The sequence below is a fragment of the Ctenocephalides felis genome, unplaced genomic scaffold, assembly GCF_003426905.1.
Source record: "Ctenocephalides felis isolate EL2017-DRISC unplaced genomic scaffold, ASM342690v1 CF-g0.4_SCAFFOLD_03573, whole genome shotgun sequence".
Lineage (NCBI taxonomy): Eukaryota > Metazoa > Arthropoda > Insecta > Siphonaptera > Pulicidae > Ctenocephalides > Ctenocephalides felis.
This window is the reverse complement of record NW_020539727.1, coordinates 11,539,319-11,560,472: the sequence shown is the minus strand read 5'-3', so window position 1 is coordinate 11,560,472 and position 21,154 is coordinate 11,539,319. Positions and strand designations below refer to the sequence as shown.

The 21,154-nt window shown below is 29.7% G+C and overlaps 2 protein-coding genes across 2 annotated transcripts; one reads left to right on the top strand and one right to left on the bottom strand.

The window, feature by feature from the left end:
- Positions 1–1,099: 1,099 nt before the first annotated feature.
- On the bottom strand, positions 1,100–2,571 carry LOC113389512 (sin3 histone deacetylase corepressor complex component SDS3-like). Its single transcript, XM_026626540.1, is given in 9 exon segments — positions 1,100–1,227; positions 1,448–1,574; positions 1,577–1,690; positions 1,757–1,836; positions 1,839–1,933; positions 1,995–2,050; positions 2,052–2,133; positions 2,199–2,262; positions 2,335–2,571. Coding segments are annotated over 9 exon segments (873 nt in total). The 5' UTR covers positions 2,462–2,571.
- Positions 2,572–2,851: 280 nt separating this feature from the next.
- LOC113389511 (transmembrane protein 222-like) lies at positions 2,852–4,347 on the top strand. Its single transcript, XM_026626539.1, is given in 6 exon segments — positions 2,852–3,129; positions 3,240–3,262; positions 3,265–3,390; positions 3,393–3,448; positions 4,075–4,202; positions 4,269–4,347. Coding segments are annotated over 6 exon segments (537 nt in total). The 5' UTR covers positions 2,852–3,004.
- Positions 4,348–21,154: the final 16,807 nt, after the last annotated feature.

The window sequence follows — 21,154 nt, the reverse complement described above, 5'->3', positions numbered from 1 at the left end:
TTTCTTCAGCAAAGTATCTTATTTTGATCCCTAGTAGTCAAAAATCATATGTGTCTGTGCGTCTTCTTTGACCCACAAAATCGAATTCAAACTGATTTATTTTAAATGTGATTTTATATGAAAATAGTTTGAGAGCATGGTAAAAATTTATTGCTTCATTAGAAATATCATGTAACCTCTTCGTTATGAGAGTGTTTTCTGCATAAATGACACTGCTAAGACAGCAAGCCTATACGATTAAATTTTCAAATCATTATCATAAAAGTATAAAAAAATAAAATTACGATCTAAAGAACTAAATATAACTATAAAGAACAAAATATAAATATGACGATATATAAATATTTCGAAACAACTTCTTCAGGCTGGATATAGGCGTCATTCGTACACAAAGAGTCCATAGACGACCCTCGTAGCAAAAATTAATGCAACATAAATCTAGATTTAGTTTGGTTTACGTGGGGAATAATAAAAAAAAGACGGAAAGTTCCGTTCAATATATAAAATATTTAAATTATGAAACAATGTGATATATTCAACACCTATTCCGATATTGCGGCAACTTAGTTTGTGTTTGCTAATAACACCTGAAACACCACATCAACACACACATCAAATAAGGATTGTTTTTATGAATAATATTATTCTTTACACAAACCAAAATCACAGAACATAAAAAATCCATACAAAACTTAAGCAAAGAAATAATTTTTAATTAACAATAACCATAAATATTAATACTCTTTAAGATATATACTCTTTATACTCTTCAAGATGAAACTCAATTCATAGGGAAAAATAAATATCTCTCAAATGTATACATAATCTAAGATTATTAATATCAAAGTTCTGTTTAAATAATAAAAAAATACTAGTCTTTGGCCCAAAATATTTATGCCTCTAGCAAAACAAACAAACATGCATATTAACTGGTGCCATAAAAGCGATTTCATCAGCATATCTATTTTGGGCCATACAAAATTATAATAATACTGCATAAGCATGCTATGCATGTTAAATATATACTTTTAATAAAAAAAAAATAGTCACAATACAGAAACTTATGATGGTATCATATACATAAGTATTAGATACTACTTTAAACATATAAGGCTGTTAGTGATGAAAGATAAATGTATATTTCTAATAGTAAAGATACTTTGGGCCCCTTCTCTCCTAAGCATCTCCAGAATGAGCTGCGCAGTCTTCTGCGATATATATTAGAAACTGAAAGAGTACATACAGAGTAATTGATGTATGTACAAAGTAAAATGATTGCTGAAACATTTGGACAAAGCTGGATTTCAATTTGTGGTACAAAAAGAGCAGTGTTGTGAATTTTACCTCGATTATTGCTCACAAATCAGGTTTATGTTGTAAAACATAAGTGATGGTAAATTAATTATCAAGCAACAAATTGTGAATAAAATTATGTAATTGTCCATACCTGATTGTGTCCTTCTTTGAGAACTCTCCCGATCTCTATCTCTGCTGTTGTTGTTATTATTCCCATTACTCAAATTCTGCAATGGTTTTCCTCTGGCTATGAGTTTGAGGTCCATCTCAATCTCTTTGTGTCGTCTAATAACAACACTAATTGGGCTGTTGGAGGCTTCCGTCTCTTCTCCAATAGCACTGGGGTGGGGTCATTTGGCCTGCGGCGTAGCTTACGTGTCATTACAGGTTTAACCTGATAAAAAACAAAGTTATAATAGAGCAATTTGTGGTTGAAAATTAATTTAATAGTAAAAATTACTTCAGTGGAATCTCCAGTTAACTCCATGGAATGTCTATCTTGTTCTATTTGTCTACGTTTTTCTTCAAAATCATTTATTAGGTTTCTTTTAAGTCTTCCTTCTTCTCCTTGAATTCTTTGGTAGCAGCATCACGCTCCAATAAGTAATCACGCTCAACGCATTCAACCATATAGTCCCTAAAAAAAATACATTGAAATTTGTACTTAAATAAAGTATAAATTGTGTAAATCTTCTCACCTATGGACATCATTCAGTCTTAATCGTTCTTTATATTGGTGCTCCAGTCTTTCTAAATCGTCTATTAAGTTCTGGATGAGATCCGTCTTTTAATTGAGCCAACTGTTTCTTCAAACTTGCTAGTTTATCCTGGTACATTCTAAATATAAAGTTTGGTTTAGATTTTGTTTGAAAATAGGGGTTCTTTGGAATCCAGATACTTACTGTTCTTTAATTTCCATCGGTTCGTCGTTTCTACCCATATCGGTCTCACTAGCCTCTTCAGTGTCTTTAGGAAAGAAATTAAACAATTTTGTAATAAATAGTTAATACATATTGTATACAAAATTTATTTATTTACCTTCATCGCTGCCGTCAATTTGATTTCGTGAACCATAATCATTCTCATCAATCTCTTGTTCGTCGTAAAACGGCTCTTCTTTCATATCAAAATCTTCTTGATATGATGTTGAATAAGCCATGGCCATAAATAGTTTTAATTTTTATTCAACATTTGTTTTAAATATACAATATTTTTAATATAATGTAAAATATTTCGGCTTTCTACAATTTAATTGCAAGAATGAAAACTTTGTGAAGTTAGCCATTCATTTGTCATTTGTTACTACGTGCTACCAACGATAAAATAATTAATTTTTATAAAAAAAAAACAAACTTTAAATAAAATTTATTACAATATATTTAATAATAACAGAAAATAATTAATTAATAATTAATAATTAATAAAAGTCTGCTTATTTGAATAAGACATGCTTTATTAGATTTGTTTTAATAAAAAAAAAACATGGAATCCAATTACATGTTTGGTAGCTGTCAATTTTGACAGCTCTTTGACAGTTTCTAATTTGTCACTTTAATAAATTTAAATACACAATTAATATAATTTAAAACTAACAAAACATACGCAAATTATAGCCAAAACCATGATATTAAAATTTATTAACTTTTAACTGATCGCATTATATTGCATTTTTTAACAAATTATATTACATTTTATATATTTACTAGTGATGGCTTATTCAGCAAAATCCTCTCATAATTCGTTAGATGGATCTACTCTAAGTTCCAACACAATTGATATAGAAAAGCAACTATTCCCTTATTGCATTGTTTGGACCCCGATACCCCTTCTAACGTTTGTATTCATTTATAATTTCTACTTTAAAATTTTATAATGTGTATGAATATCACATCAAATTTTGTGGTAGTAATGTATCAAAGGGCTTTCCATTGTTTACCTTTTAGATGGCTTCTTCCATTTATTGGGCACATGGCATTGCGAATAGTGATGGAATCATATATGATTTTGCCGGGCCTTATACTATTGGTGAAAGAAAACTGGCATTCGGGGATCCTACAAAATATTGGCAGCTGAATCCTAATTTAGCCAATAATGGCAAAGCGGTTTTGATAAAGGTGTGGAGGAGGGCTGCAATATTTATAGGACTCGAATGGTAAATGATAAAGATCATAATTGTAAATAATATTTACAGAATCTAAAAGCCAGAGGATTTGTTTGGACTCTTTTATATTAAGATAGTCCTATTTTTTCATATTAAGTTTTTGAGCATACTTTAATAAAAATCAGTTGTGTTTTTTCCAGAAATTATTTTAATTGGGATTTCTGAATACATAGCTGCTAATATTTTTTTGAATTATGGATCCTTTTCAGTAGATTCATTTCTTTTTTGGTCTTAACTTATAAAACTCTGTAAAGTTTTCTTCTTAATTAATTTAAGTAAGAAATGTTTGTTTTATCAATGTCTATTTCAAAAAGAATTCTGATAATACAATTTTTTAGTTCAAATCTTGTAAAACTAGTTCTATTTGAAAACAGATATTGCAAAAGGCATTTCAGCACAAATTTGGGACAAATATTGCTTCTAGAACAGTCCTGGAGAATTTAGGATTATAAATTACAATTTTTTTTAGTTTAAATTTTGTAAAAATAATTATATTTGAAAACAAATATTGAAATGGGCATTCCAGTACGAATTTAGGACAAATATTACTTCTAGAACTACTCCGGACAATTTGGGATTATATTCTAATTAATATATTCAATTATTCTTTGTTTTAGCATAATCTATTGTGTGATAATTGCCACTCTCATGTTGCAAGATGCTTAAACATAATGAACTACGATAATTCAAGTTGGAATATGGTTAAACTAGCATTTCTGATTCTATTATACGGAAAATATGTTAGGTAACATATTATAGTAAACTAGAAATGATAAAGTTAGCACTTACTATATTATTATTATTGTTGCAGTTTTGGCGGTGTCTTAAAAACATGGATCCCATTTTTATTTATCGTATCTGTGTTTGTAACTGTAAGCTTGTTGTTGTAAGATAAAATTAAAAATACAAAATATGCAAAACATATTTTATTATTAAAACTTAATTTTTAAATCATATTTTCACATATTTTAAAACATATATCGAATTTACATCATGAGTATATGCATTACTTTAAATATAAAAATAATAGTATCACAACATGGCAGGTGAGAAGAATTAATTTGATTGTAATAACAAACATTAAAGCATTAGGGAAATACATACAGCAGTTTAATCGACTTGCAATATACTGTTCTCCAAATTAAAATTATAATCCATATCATCCAACGTTAACTTCGATGTAAGGTAATCCACAGCTTCTGTCATTTGTGCAATGTATGACTCCATTGTCTCGAATAGAATTAACTCTTTAGATATTACAAATGGCACTCCTTGCATGTTGTGTATCGTTTGTTGTTTGGGAACTGTGTAAGCAGTTTCGTTATCGATGTTTGGGTATAGATTGTTCGGCTCGGGATCATCATCTTTCTTTTCTATCATTATATATTCATCATCTGCTTGTGGTATTGGGGGTGCTGAGTCACTTGGGGAGTTATCACTGTCTGGAGAATGTTTCTTTGATCGAAAAAATGAAAACATTGTGAAAGGGGTAATATAAAGAGTATAATTGACTCAGGTATCCAATGCAATGGCTCGTAGTTTTCAAATAACTTGTAATAAGTTAACTTGTAATAGTCTGTTTAATAAATTAAAGTTTTACATGTACAGTTTTAAATCAATACGAGTTAATTATAGATTGTAATATATTCGTCATATTTTTTGACAGATTTGACATCTGGCAAGTTTAGTATGAAGTTGGCGAGAAACAAATAGTTTGACAGTTAGTAATATTTTTACATTTATTTTGATAATATAAAAAACGCTAATTAAACTGGATTTAAATTTAAGAGCATAATTGAACTAATTTAACTGAGTACTTAATTTTAAGATATGTTCTTGAAACACACAACAGTATCAGTTGATATTTAAAAACTTACAAGTAAATGTTAATTGGAAAAGCAATTGTGCAAACAGTTAAATTAACTATATTGAACAATAAAGTTGTTGTTGCATAATTTTATATATTACCAAATTTCGACAGCTTAAATAGGGAAATCAACATTTAAATTTTGTGGCTTTGACAGTTTCAAATTTTGACAGCTGCCATGTTTGGTACACGTTGGTAGCCATGCTCCTACATACCTTAATGTGATTTTATTTTAGGGGCGTAAGGGTGTTTAAATATCAAATATGTTACAAAATACGTCTAGAATTATGAAAATTGATGATTTATATGAATCTAATTACTTTCGAGATTGATTTTTTACCACATGCAACAGTTTGATCGAGCGCCCCCGAATGTTGGCAGTTCTTGTGTGCTAATGTCAGTGTTCGCCCAGTAGTTTGTTTTGTGTTTTGACGATTATGTGATGTGCTGTGTTTGACACGAATAAAAAATAGTTTTGTGCAATAAAAACCTCACAAGAACAAACAGTTCCGTTTGGAGAAATAAATCAAATAAACTGACGATGGCCAAGTCCTAAAACGGGATATAAACGCACAAGGTGATTTAGATATTTCACGAAATAGACATTTCTCATTTGACAGGGCTCCTATTTCCCAACACGCGCGCGCTTATTTTTTTCTCTCGTGGATTTAATTTTACGGTCTGACATATCTATTTTGGTTTGAAGACTAAAATAAAATACGAAAACGTACGGAACTGTGTATTTTATTGCGTTATATTCGTATTCATAAATAGAGCGCAAGTGTTTTGCTTTAATTTTATTTTATGTGCCTTTTTTAGAGTGCAAAGTTTAACTGATGTAAAAAATCTTCATATTTTTTTCCATGAGTCGATATGGGATTTTTATGTGTTTCTATATTTTCCTGCGCGATGCCCTTGACAAATAAATAAAAATACAATTACGTATTTGTTGTTATTTACATGCATGCAATCTAGTGTAAATTATTCTTAATCTTATGAGCGTTTTATTTCTTGCACTCAAATACTTTGATTACAAGCTATGCAAATCAATGTCAAACTTGAAATATTGTTGAATTTATCATTATTTCAGCTTAATTATATGTGCATTTTGATTGTCATTTGTATATATATTTAAATTATTCAAATTTTTGCTTAACATTATATATGCACTTTACTAATAACATGCAGAAAATATTAGTTACATTGTGAATCAAAGCAATTGCATATATTTTACTTCCTTTTGATAATCCAATAAAAATCCTATAAGACTCCATTAAGATTCTTTCTTACTCTATTTATTAATTATTAAGAATTAAATTACTTAGAATTACTATTACTATTATTATTATTATTAGAATTATTATTTTTAATATTTATTAGAAGAATCAAATTTAACGTCATTGCTAACAATCAGTTTTTCGTTTAAAATATAAACTAAAATTTCATTAGATACGTATTAGATACATTTAAATATCTTATACTATACTATTCACTACAATATTTTAGTATATTATTTCAGACTACGAAATCTATCGTTACACAAAGTTTCATCAAAATCTTCAAAAAAATTAATTTCAAAATTTAATTACGAAGAAACGGCTAGGCCGATCTTTACCAAAAAGTAATCAACGCTATTCCAACTGTATCTTATATTATTTTAATTTCCTGCACATCTCAGCTGCTTTTTGGCAATAATAATGCAGACATTTCATTTTTCCTATTCATAACTTCCCTTAACAAACTTCAGAAAGATTTATCAAAATTCGAATAATAGTTTAGGAGAAGTATATTCACATACATCATTACAGAAGAATTTTTAAAATCGATTCAAAATTGCGGTCTAAAACGTGGATGAAAATTGTTTCACTTTTCTGCTATTAACAAAGAAACGGCTTGTCTGACCGTCGCACAAAACTGGTAAACACTAGTTCTTGTCGAGTTACATCGAATGGGTTTTAAATTTTTAAAATCAGTTTAGCCGTTTTTGAGAACGTCGACGAACGGCATACACACATACATACTTTTTCCAAATTTGGTCTCAAAAGATTCAGAATGACTTGTAACGCCGAGAAAACATAAAATTAGCAAATCGGATTTTTTTGCGAAAACAATAGCATTTCTTTGGGGAAGTTCATAAATATAAAAAATAAATTGAAGCAAATAAATGCATATTATATTTTTATGCCAAAATTCAATCAGAATCCAATAAGACTCCAATAATTGAATTACTCTCTTATTATTAGTAATTGAATTCAACGGCATTCCTAACAAATAATTTTTTGTTTAAAGAAAAAACTAAACAAATTTTACATCGTTATTCGATACATTTGAATACCAAAATATGTAATTTTTAATAAATTATTGTCCTAGTAAAAATATTCTAATTTATTACATACTTATATGATTTCGATCAGAATCTAATAAGACTTATTCTAACAATGCCATTTCTTAATATAAAATCAACACATTCTCCGCATTTTTTAATAAAACTGTATAAAAACGTAAATCAATTACATTAATTTTATTTGTAATATGTAGATTGATTATTAACTTCATTCGGGAACTCTGTTTTCTCGAAGTTTCAAATCATTCTAAATCGAGCTGTTTTTTTTTAAATTATTTTTTTTATCAAGTTTAATGAAACTGTTTTAACTAAAATGCATTAATTTTGATTAATTATTATTAATGCTGGGTTTTTTAAATCCATAAACATAAAATCGTATGTGACGCATATTAAATAGTAATGACGGTCGTAATGAATATATTCATAATCCATTATGGTTTCTAGTTGCACATATATATTTCATATTTAAATTAACAATTATAATATATTGTTCCATTGAATCGCTTTGAACAATATTTTATTTATATGGAACACAAAATGAATCAAATTTATATTAGACTTCTTTCTTAATATCAGGATGACAAAAAAGTTCTATATTTTGTATTTTGGATTCAATCAACAGAAAAAAAAACTTTACCCAGTGGGCAACTCTTATTTTTGTTCAAACTTTCTTCGTACGAGTATATAATGACTGAATGTTATATGAAAACATATTGCAATTGTATAGTGAACTTTTGAAAAAATAGATAATTGATGTAACCAACGTCCAGAAAACATAATTATTATTAACTATTAAATTTTCTACAAAATCATAAATTTAACTCTCGGGAAGTTAGTAAATCCAAAATCTCTATGGTATAAGTTTATTATTACAGTTTCTGTAATACTGATGAATTGTATATTGATGCAGAAATGCCCCGATATGCTATTTTTACTTGAAAACATGTTACTACCTATATTTTTAAGTAAAAACTGATGTTATTACTGCTTGATATCAGACTGTCGGAGGCACGTATCGAACGTGAAATCTCTGATTCGAAGTCCATAGTTTTATTTACTAGATCAAGGGTTAAAACGTTTTTATAAATAGTCTCCATATATATAAAATATGCACTTTTCTGCTAATTCTAAGAAAATGACTTTCTAAATTCAGTGTAGACGTTTTTGTGAGAAAGATGATGAAAACTCGAATTATGGTTTACATACTGTTTATAGTAAATTATAAAGAGCAACAAATTTGCAATAAAAATATACATGTTTTTATATTCTATCTATATAAATATTTGCAACGAAACTAGTAAATTCAACAAATGTAATTAAAAGTAAAAATTATAGCAAACGTGTTATGTGGTTTGTACTTTTTTTGCACCCTGACCCTTTCGTTGGATTCCACTGAACCTTTAACATTTTACCCAAAACTGTCGACTCTTGATCCAAGCTACCCGACATTATTTTTTTATCAAAATTCGCATATGGAATAATAGATATATTTAACTTTCCGAAGGAAAAGTTTATGACCCGTTTTCTTGTAATTAACTGTTGAAAAAAAAATTAAGCCGATTTTCAAGGAACTTTTTTTTGGCGATATATATCATGGTCTTATAGATCTTACTGAAATATTACGGCTTTACAACGACAAGTAATTTAAGTTTAATTGTAAAAATTCATCAAATTTTGAGAAAATGAGTAGTTTTTTGACGTTTGTGAAAATTAAAATTAGACGATTTACTTGGTATAACGACAGAGTACTTGGTCTTAATGAACACACTGAACCATTAAAGTCCTACAGAAACTGGTGCAATTATAAAATTCATTGATTTGTGAAAATTTGCTTTCAGAAAATAGTCCGAGTAAACAATAGTGTTCGTTCGTTTTCAATGATGTGTAATAAATCCACTCGGAATACTTTTAATCACTCGTAAATTAATTTATATTTTATTGATTAAGTCGATTATTTACACATATCGGGAAGTTCATGTAACTTGCTTCAAGGCAAAATACCAATACCAGTTGCAAGTATGTTAATGTTTTCATTACAATATATAACTAGTGGGGCGCATGGCATCGTGCCTTAAGGCAAATTGCTGGAACTTCCCGTACCAAAAATTATTATTTTTTTAAAAACGATTAACATTTTTGAAAAAAAATTACTTCGGAAAAATTAGATTTTTGAGGAACTATAAATTGGACAAAAAATTACTTTTTCTTGAAAAAAAAAATTTAAAAAAAATGTTTTCCTTATTTTGACATATTTTGGAAGATCTGAACTTTCTTTCAAAGCAATCGTACTGCTTTAACTGCATAAAGGCAAAATATAAAGCGCGTAAACGGCGCGTCGCTGTCTAACGGATAAACATTGGTACGGAACCCACAGGAATGTAAACAAAATTTATACTTATTGTTGAAATCTCCATGAAATATCTGATAATTTGATGTGCATATGTCTAATGATCATTTTTGACCGCTAAATGATTTTTTACTTTTTTATTTTTTTTTACTTTTTTCGTTAGATCTCCGAAACCGCTAGACCTGCCCTGAATGAAAATTTGATCAGTTCTTTATCTTGTCAATACAAGTAAAATGCTTTTTGAATTATTAAAATCGGATGCTCCGTTCTCTTAAAAACTGAGGTACTGTTTTTGGCACTTTTTGCCCCATATCTTCGGAACGGCTAGACCTGCCTTCGCCAAAAACTAATCAGCACGTCTCCTTATCAATACGAATCGAATGTTTTTTGAATTATTCAAATCGGTTGACCCGTGTTCCCGAAATCGTCGACGAAAATTTGTATCCGCACATACATACACACACATACATACATAACATACACACACACACACACACATACATCCATTTTTTCTAAGGTATGCCAAAATGTTCAGAAACCTCTGAAACGTAAAGATATATAAAAATTTTCATTTTCGATTTTTTGCGATTACTATAACTTGCCCTACGGGAAGTTAACTAGCTTAACGGGTTTGTTTCTAATTAATTGCATTTTTTTTATCAAAATTTGCATATGAAATAATAGATATATTTGTAACTATGTTTTATTACTAATACGTTGTTTACTCATTTTATTCGCCCCCGACCCTCTCGTTGGACTCCACTGTACCTTTATCAACGCTTAAGATTTTTACCCGGTGCGCTCGACCTTGAGCCAGGCTACCCCAACCGTTGGAGGGTTGGTCGCTCGGTCGGTCGGTTAGTCGAAATGTCGATGCGGCGGGCGTTTGGCCCACCTGAATTATTTATCAATTCTACTACCCCCTACCCCCTATTCAGGTAAGGGAGGTCTTTTCTGCTCCTGCTCCTGCTCCTTAATTCCTATCTTTTCGTATCGGCACGACAGATCGAATTATTTATGAGGACGGCGGAATCCACAGTAGGCAATAGTTGAAGTTTTTTTCTACAATGATACAGGCAATTAGGAACAGGTCTGGACAGGGGAAATGGTCATATTATTGTGAGGTTCTAGGGCTCGGACAGGCTGATATCAAGCTGTAGTGACTTCGAATTTGTGAATATAAACAGCTTTGCTGCATTTTTTTAGATTTCTTGGGAACTACAATCAGTATTATTCTGAGGGTCATAATATTCTGTGATCCCAGGTTTCAGTACAGTCTATGGCAGCTCGATGGCAAGCAGTAATGACATCGAATTTGTAAATATCAATAGCATTGCTGCATTTCTTAGATTTCTTGGAAACTACGGTCATATTATTCTGAGGGTCATAATATTCTTCATCATTTTTTTAATTTCTTGGAAACTACGGTCATATTGTTCTGAGGTCCCAGGGCTCAGGCAGTCTGATGTCAAGCATTAGTGACATTGGTTTTCGCTTGGGAATATATATATAGCAATATGTTCCAAGTAAATTTGATCATTACCCGGCATTGCTGAATCAATAACAAACTAGTCGTGCATGGCAACGTGCCTTAAGGCAAATTGCTGAAACTTCCCGTACCGTAACGAAATGTTCGAGAAATATTCAATGTTTTCATATAGATTATTATAAATACTGTAACTTTGTCTAAAATTTATAAGAATTATATAAACTGAATTGCAAAGTTGAAATTATTTGTTTAAAATATATTAGAACTTTAGTCAGAATTAAAATTAAAATCTGAATTATTTTAGATATACAAAAAGAATTTTTTTTGAAAATTAAAAAAAGAAATGAAAAAGAATGAAACAATTTTTTTCCTAAAGCAATTATTTTGTCAAAACAAGCAGAAATTTCTTTGAATCATTCAAATTGGACGCTTAGTTCTCTCATCTGGACCTACCTTTGCTAAAAACTAACTTTACTCAATACTACTACTACTTTAATCAATAGGAATTGAGATTCAGCTATTTAGGTAAAAGCTGTAATTTTTTTTACAAAGATACCGGCAATTAGATTTGGAATCACTATCATATTATTATATTGCAAGTGTTTTTGTGGTTTGTATATAGTAACATCTACAGACGCACATTGTCAGTAGAATATTTTTATGTGTATGACTGAGGTCAAGTAGGGTGCATTGATTAGAGTTTTTGCAGCCAGCTTTAAACACACGTGTTTAAAACTTTCCAAAAAAGAAGCTTACATTCATTTGCAGGATGTGATTTGCTATTTTTATGATTTCTATGTAATTTTAGTCATTCTGACTCGTTTGGTACCAAAGTGTATGTGAGAAAATTTGACCATTTCTCGATTTTTTTTTTCAAAAATCACTAATTTCAAAAGTTTTAAATTCATTTGATGAAACTCGATATATCGACTTTATAAGGACTCGTGTTCATTATTTTTGTACTACTATTGGCTCTGCCGTTTCTTTTAAAATTAGCATATAAGTGCAATATATAGTCAATAGTTCCTTAAAAAATTTAAAAATTGCTCGGAACATACAGTAAAAAGCGAGAACTTTTGACCTAAACAGTAATTGATTTAATCGATTTGTATACATATAAAGTTCATGCAAGTTGTTTCTAGGTAAAATGACACTTCCAACTAGTTTTTAACTTTGTTTTGAGTTTTTACATATCTTTACGTTTCAGAGGTTTCTAAACATTTTGACATACCTTAGAAAAAATGGATGTATGTATGTGTGCGTGTGCGTGTGTGTGTGCGAATACAAATTTTCGTTGACGATTTTGGAGCACGGATCAATCGATTTGAATGATTCGATTAACATTCGATTCCTATTGATAAGGAGACGGCTGTCAGTTTTTGGCATAGGCAGGTCGAGCCGTTTCGAAGATACTGGACAAAAAGTGTCAAAATGGTAATTCAGTTTTTGCGAGAACCGAGCGTCCGATTTGATGATTTAAGAAACATTTTACTTATGGTCTGAATGAATAATTGATCAAATGTTTAGGAAGGCATTTCCAGTGAGAAAATGCCATTTGGCGGTCAAAAATTATCGTTAGATATATGCACATCAAATTATAAGATATTTGAGAGATTTTAATAACAAGTACAAATTTTGTTTATATTTCTATGGGTTCCGTACCACGATTTATGCTGTTTGACCGTTTGACTGCGGCTCAGCGCTTACGCGCTTCGACTTCGTCTCTAAAACAGCTGTGCAGTTCGATCTCTTCGAAAAAATTCGATATAAAAAAAAAACTAAAACTATCAAAACAGTTGTTTTTTTTTTCAAGTTCTTCAAAAAATATCAAATTATTCCATGTTTTCAAAATGTTCAATAAAGTTTAAAAATAACACAAAACTTTTAAAACAATTCAAAACTCTCAATAGAACTATTTTTTCAGAAATCTCAGAAAAATCCAAAGTTTTCAAAAATTTAATTTGTGGTACAGGAAGTTCCAGCATTTGCTTTAATGCACGATGCCTTGCACCACTAGTTATAAAATAAAATTAGAGCATCAAATGTTAACTCAGTGTATGTAAATTCCAATTCCAGTCGAATCTGCATAAATTTATATCTATGGTATTATAGAAATGTTCAGTCAGAATACAAATTTATTTTATGATTGCCTTTCTTTTACGATATTGTACCTAGAAATCAGTTCTTTGTTCGTGACTGCTACATGCTTATTGTTGTATGATTCTCAGAAATATTTATTAGGCAAACAACAACTGCCACCTAACCACAGGGTGGGGTGCTGACTCAGTCAGCCCCCAACACAAAAGCCCCCCCACACTTATTTTCCAGCCCACTAATTGATATGCATTTGGGAAATGTGATATAGAACGGCTTACTGTAATTTATGTGTAAATATTGGAATAATTATGTTAAACTGAACTTGAACTAGAGATTATTATTATCAAGGAGGAATGGAATCTTCTAGATCTTTTTGAAGAAAAAACAGTTTAGAACTAGATAGTTTTTATATACTTTCTTACATTCTTGATGCCGGTTCAAAATACCTTTTATTCTATGGATCGTTTATTTTGCAATGCTATTATTTATTTTGTATTTAAAATACGTTAATCTTAATAGTTCAAGAAATTTTTTTTATTCTCTTTATTGATTTACAATCTGTCTTTACAAAAAGGAAGACATTCAGTAATTTTGATGATATATGAAATATTAAACATTAGATCTAAAAGGTTACCCAGTTTTTCAATTTTGATATATTAAATTTAAATTCTGTGATTATATAGAGTAAACTTAAAAATAAAAAGATCTATGAGATAAATGAGTATAAATTGTGAATTATAACAACAAATAAAAAAGACATAACTTATAAACTAAACACAATAAAAACAAAAAAAATATAAATAAACAACTAAATAAGTTGTACTGCTAATTAGAATGAATATATTATATATTATGTAGAGGTCATCCAAGAAAAATAGCTTGTAAAAGTGTATCGATCTAGTGGTGCATGGAATCCGTACCAAAATTTTGAAGTTAAATTGATTTTTGAGATTTTTTTTCAATTTGACTTTTCAGAAAAATTTTATATTCGCACACACACACACACTTCTACAAAAAATCTACAAAACTGACATCAACTCGATATACTTATAAATCATTCATCAATTAATATATTGATTTCTTAGTGATTACGTCGATTATTTACACGTATAGGATACTTTAAACTACTTGCTTTAAGGCGAAATGCCACTTAAGTTCCATCTTTAAACTTTTTTTTTTACCACTTTATTATATTTTTTTTAGCTCTAATATAGTATGAGTTCATAATACTTTCCAAAGTATTTTTTTATGAAGATGTGTTGTTTTCAGAATTCTGTACATTGTATGAAATAGTTGCCCAACGAAGTTGAATGTCTGACAAGTTAATAGAATATGCCAAGAACATTGAAAATAAAACCAAAATGGTTATTCACTCTAAAACGTTTGTAGTTATAAAATATTATAATTTATCTATTTGGTAAAAATAGTAGAGTTAATAGTACATATTGGATACTAAAAAGTAGAATTCTACTTTTTAGTTGCATCTTTTGACTTAGATTTGTTTCAAAAGATACAATTTTAATATACATATATGATGAACACTTTATTCATTAAACTATTACTACTTATCGAAGAAAAAGACACGTCATATCTTAGAAAGAATTATAATATTTCTTTTTAAAAGAAAGGTCTAGAAAAATAAAATGATACTTCAATGCTCATGTGGATACATATTATATGAATATATATTATAGTTAGGTATATATGTTTATTAGGGTGGTCCCTAATATGGTTATTTTCGAATGTTTTTGCTTCGAGAATCTCAAATGCTTTTAAATTGATAAAAAAAATCCTCTAAAAGTTTTAAGTCTTAATATTAACTTTTAGATAGTCCGCACTCCACCACCAAAGTTTCTAGGTTCTTCTTCCTAATTTTATAAAGTTATCAAATTTTTGTTGTAATTTTTTATATATGATCAGAACAAGAAAATACAATGTTATTCTCAAAATTTTGATTCACTTGTCACTAAGTTATAAAATTCTAAAAAACAAATGGAATTTAACTCATCTTATTTTCATAAGAAACTTTGGTTGGAGTGCGAAAACGGCTCGGCCGATCTTTACCAAAAACCAATGAGCAAAATTGTTTGCTATATTATGTTTCATACTTTATATAATTTCATACAATTTTTTAAGATTTGTGCCAGAAAAGGCACTACAAAATTTTACTACTACGATTCTGGTACCTCAGAACTAAAAAAGATCCAGAAAGACCTTCTGGAACTGAAATATTTGAATTACAAATCAATAGAAAGAATAACTAGGTGTAAGTGGCATTTTTTGTCCTAAAGGTACGTCCTATAATTCAAAATTTTATTTGATTAAATTAAACCGCTTATCGTAAAATTATAGTATTTAGACGGATGATGAAGAATTATTATAGTTTTATATCTCTATTTATATTTTTATAATTTAGTACTTTACTATAAGAACAAAATCACATAGGCTAGTATCAATTATGTCATTAGTTGTATTGCCAAATTAAATATATTTTAATCACAAGAACAAAATATAAATGAAGCGTTTCGAAGAGCTTGTTAAATATAGAACCATCAGTTTCAGTGCAACTTTGTAGTATTGAAGAAAATTTATTGCTATATATTTTTATCTGGATAGAAATAGAAAAAATGTCTTGAAATAGAATAAGGTATTAACAGCCAATTTTTCGGATTTACAACAAAATGAAGTACCTTTTTTTAATTTTTGCGAAGGCAGGTCTAGGGGTTCAGAGATCGAGTGAAAAAAGTGAAAAGAAAAGCCATTGAATTTAGAGTTTTTTTTAAAATCTATCACCTTACCCTTGTTTTATTAAATTTTTGCTAAAATATTTCCTTCTTTTATCCTTTAGAAAAATAATGAATTATTTTCATATACAATGCAATTAAACTAAAATCCTATTATTTCCCAGAAGGTTATATTATTTCCAATTAGGAGCTAAAAATCTCAGATGAATTCAATGGTTCAATGAAATTTCTAATACATTGTCTTCAATAAGAAAACCTTCATAATAATAAAGCATCCTTGGATGGAGAAGTTCTTAATTGATACAAAATATCTGATGCATTTCAAAAACAAGATAAATGCTAAGTCAAGCAAAAGTAGCAAATATTATAGTTGATTTTGTGAAAAGCAACCTTGACAAATGAGAAAATATTGAAGTTAATTAGTTCTTTATAGATATTGTTAGTAATAATTGAGAGAAAAACAATCCTTGAGATTGTACTGTCACCAAATAATTGAATGTTCTTGTCCTTGAGATAAAATGAAACGTATATCTAATGTTAGAAATGTAGATATTAAATTTTATGGAACGGGTTGAATATAAAGATGTCAGAATATCAAATTTTATCATGCAAATCATGATTGCAAAATGGTAAAAGACTTCAACATTTTATTATTGAAGAATTTTGGGTAAAATACGAAAATCTAAATTTTTGGCATATTTTTGCTAGAAACATTTGTTCGAATGGCTTTCAAATTTTTAAAATCGGTTCAGCCGTTTTGAGAAAACGTAGACGAAAGGTCAAATTTAGGTTCACATACAAATACAGATATTTTTAACTTCCCGTAGGGTAGTTATAGTAAAGGGCCGAAAATCGAAAATAAAAATTTTTGCATTTCTCGACGTTTTGAAGGTTTCTGAACATTTTGGCATACCTCAGAAAAAATGGATGTGTGTGTATGTGTGTGTATGTGTGCGTGTGTATGCGTGTGTGTGTCTTGTATGTCCGCATTTTTTTGTCACGTTTTCGGGCGCACGGATCAACCGATTTGAACAATCCTTGAGATTGTACTGTCACCAAATTAATTGAATGTTCTTGTCCTTGAGATAAAATGAAACGTATATCTAATGTTAGAAATGTAGATATTAATTTTATGGAACGGGTTGAATATAAAGATGTCAGAATATCAAATTTATCATGCAAATCATGATTGCAAATGGTAAAAGACTTCAACATTTTATTATTGAAGAATTTTTGGGTAAAATACGAAAATCTAAATTGGCATGATTTTGCTAGAAACATTTGTTCGAATGGCTTTCAAATTTTTAAATCGGTTCAGCCGTTTTTGAGAAAACGTAGACGAAAGGTCAAAATTTAGGTTCACATACAAATACAGATATTTTTAACTTCCGTAGGGTAGTTATAGTAATGGGCCGAAAATCGAAAATAAATTTTTTGCATTTCTCGACGTTTTGAAGGTTTCTGAACATTTTGGCATACCTCAGAAAAATGGATGTGTGTGTATGGTGTGTATGTGTGCGTGTGTATGCGTGTGTGTGTCTTGTATGTCCGCATTTTTTTGTCCACGTTTTCGGCGCACGGATAAACCGATTTGAATGGTTTAAAAACGTACGATCTCTGTTGATAGGGAGATGTGCTGATTAGTTTTGGCAAAGGCAAGTCCAGCCGTTACGGAGAACGGAGAAACGGAGCAAATAGTGCAGAAAATACAAATCGAGTTTTGTGAGAGAACGGAGTATTCGATTTGAATGATCTAAAAAACATTCAATTTGTAATGATTGGGAGAAGAGGTGATTAGTTTTTGGCAAAGACAGGTCCCGCCATTTCGAAGCAAAAATAAATGTGCAAACAATGGCAGTTTTTGAGTCCTATTGAACTATGCGTCCGATTTGAATGATCTAAAAAAGTTTCTGCTTGTATTGACAAAACAATTGCTTTTGAGGCTAAAAAATTATTATATCTTTTTTTATTTTCCATAAAATATTTTGTAATTTTGGATTAATAATTCAAAAAAATTACTCAGGCTAAGCACAGTATAAGCGCCACTGGTACAAATGTTTACCCAAGTGCGTTTAGACTGTTATGTACTGGAGAACTGTTACAATTTGTGAAAACTATTGAAAAATGTGAAAATGCCGCCAAGCTAAGCACAGTATAAGTGAAAATGTCGCACAGAATTATTTGCAAATGCGTTCAGACTGTGACTACACGGGAGCACTTTTTCAATTCTATGGCAACTATTTTTTTTTAATTAAATTCGAAATGAAATGACGATTGTTAATGTTCTGGAGATAAATTGATTTATTTATGATTTACATTTAATTTGCTCAGATATAACAAGATAGCAAAAATAATGAATGTTACAGCATTTGTAATAATATATTTGAAAACGTTTAAAATTCTCCAATATTTCGTTACGGTACGGGAAGTTCCAGCAATTGGCCTTAAGGCACGATGCCATGCAACCCACTAGTTTAATTTATATTTTTTAGTAGAATAATTAACAATGACCGTACAATTAGTCTAGTTAGTGATTTATGGATCAAATATACTGAAGAAAGGAATCTTGGTCGCCCACAAAAAGCTTCTATTACGCCCTCATTTAAAAATTATGTGTAATTCGTAAATATAAAATTAGACGTATAAATCAGATCGGAAACATGTTTTTTATTTGTAATAAACCATATAAAACAATTCTCCCATGAATTTTCCAAATTTTACATAAATTTGAAAACAAATATTGTCCGGTCCATCTAAAAACAAGATTTGAATATTGCGCCATGATTTTTTATCACGATACATTTCTACTGGAGATGGTAATTGTCGAAGGGAAGTTCCATGAAATAAATGCTGTGCTGGTTAGAGAAATAGATTTAAAATTTAAATCTAATCCATTTATTTCGTGGAACTTCCCTTCGACAATTACCTTTCCCTATACATCAGGCCGTTTTCCACTTATCTCAAAATTCCACCAATTAAGCAGCCTTCCAAACGTTGACATCTAAATATTTGATTTGTCGATATGATGTCATAGTTTCCATCCACGACCCTTATCTTCCACCAGAATTTAGGGCGTGGATAATATATAGATTTGGGTATGGGTATAAAGGGACTTGTTAACAAAATTGATAGATTTTAAGTGTATCTATATATCTATTATTCGATGACGTCATCATCTGATGTGAATTTTTTATTGTTTTTATAGATTTGTGGAGACGAAAAGTCGGGCTGAAATGTCACAGGACACGAGGCGAGCGCCGCAACATGGTGAGTGCTGGAAAATTTTATAAAGGACACATTATTTTAGAATTAAATGTACATATATATATTATATATATGTATATATATATATACTAGCAAACCCGACGAACTCCGTTTCGCCACCAGATGGTTTCGTCAGAAAGATGAAGAAATTTTTTGTTTGTTTTATATTTGAAAAGGAAAAATTTGATTTCATTACACAACAGTAATGAATTTATTTCGATTACAAAAATGAAGTGTTTTTTTAGTTGAACTTCTCTAAGTAAATGAAAGTGAATCCGCAAATTATTCGTTTCATTGAAGTGCTCTTTGGTAAACCACATTTTTTGTTTTCTGGTCTGACGTTAACACAAATAAAGCAGATGGTTTCCCAACTTGTGAACAGGCAACGTATAACTGCCCATGTGAAAAACAATGATTTCCTAAATAATCTATTTGAAATTTATCCCGCAAACACTAAGCGATTGGCCTTGCGACTTGTTATTGCGAACGCAAGGCGAACTGAAAATTGCAATCGTTTGAAGTCAAACGGAAGACCAGTCGGAATCATTAGTATGTCACCAAATCGCCAGCAATTTTTTATTGAATTGTGAAATTCAGTGCGTGCACATGATTATTGTTTGCGGCAAGAATTGCTTGCTTTCTGATAATTCTCACTTATGTCATTACTCGAATTTTTAATTACGGTGCGTAAAATTACAGCAATTTGCATTAGGGCACGATGCTATGCACCACTAGTTTTCTCAGCTATAAACCTTGCGGAGCCCGAGACTTTTCCAACGAATGCAAAATTGTCGAAATCGGTTCGTGCGTTCTTGAGTCATATCGTCAGGAAGGAAAACCCGACTTATTTTTATATACATGTAGATAGATAATCTATTTGAAGTTATTTAAAACAATTATTGATTATTTTCATTACTTGAATTTTTAATTACGGTGCGTGAAGATCCAGCAATTTGCATCAGGGCACTATGCCATTATATATATATATATCTATTAAAATGATCTGTTTTTTGGTTCTGCTTCGAGGAGTAATGAGAATTCACGTCAGATTTTTTGCAACGTTTGCAATTACCAATGCTAATTAGTTTATAATTAAATGATGAATGGATTTGGAAGTTAATTAATTTAAACAATATGTATCAATCCAAATTGACTGCGGGCTATAATTCTATCATGACCTGAATAATTATGACTGGTTTATTGGTAAATGTATGATTAATATTTATACATTATCGCCAAATTATCACTAGAAACATAAAATTTATTCCTGTGAATCTCTACATTGCCGATGAAAATTAAAATCTATTTTTGATTATGTAAAATACTAACGTGTGGGTCATAAATGTTAACATTAAGGAATTTTTTGAACATTTTTTGAATGCGAAGATACTAACTGAAAATAAATGTACAGGACGAGTGTAAATACTTCACTCTCTAATAAAAAGCAAACATTTTCTATTGCTAAAAATGACGATTAAAATGTATTGTTTTTTAAAATATCACAATAACTCTTAAATCAACTACATTAATCAATATTTCATCGGC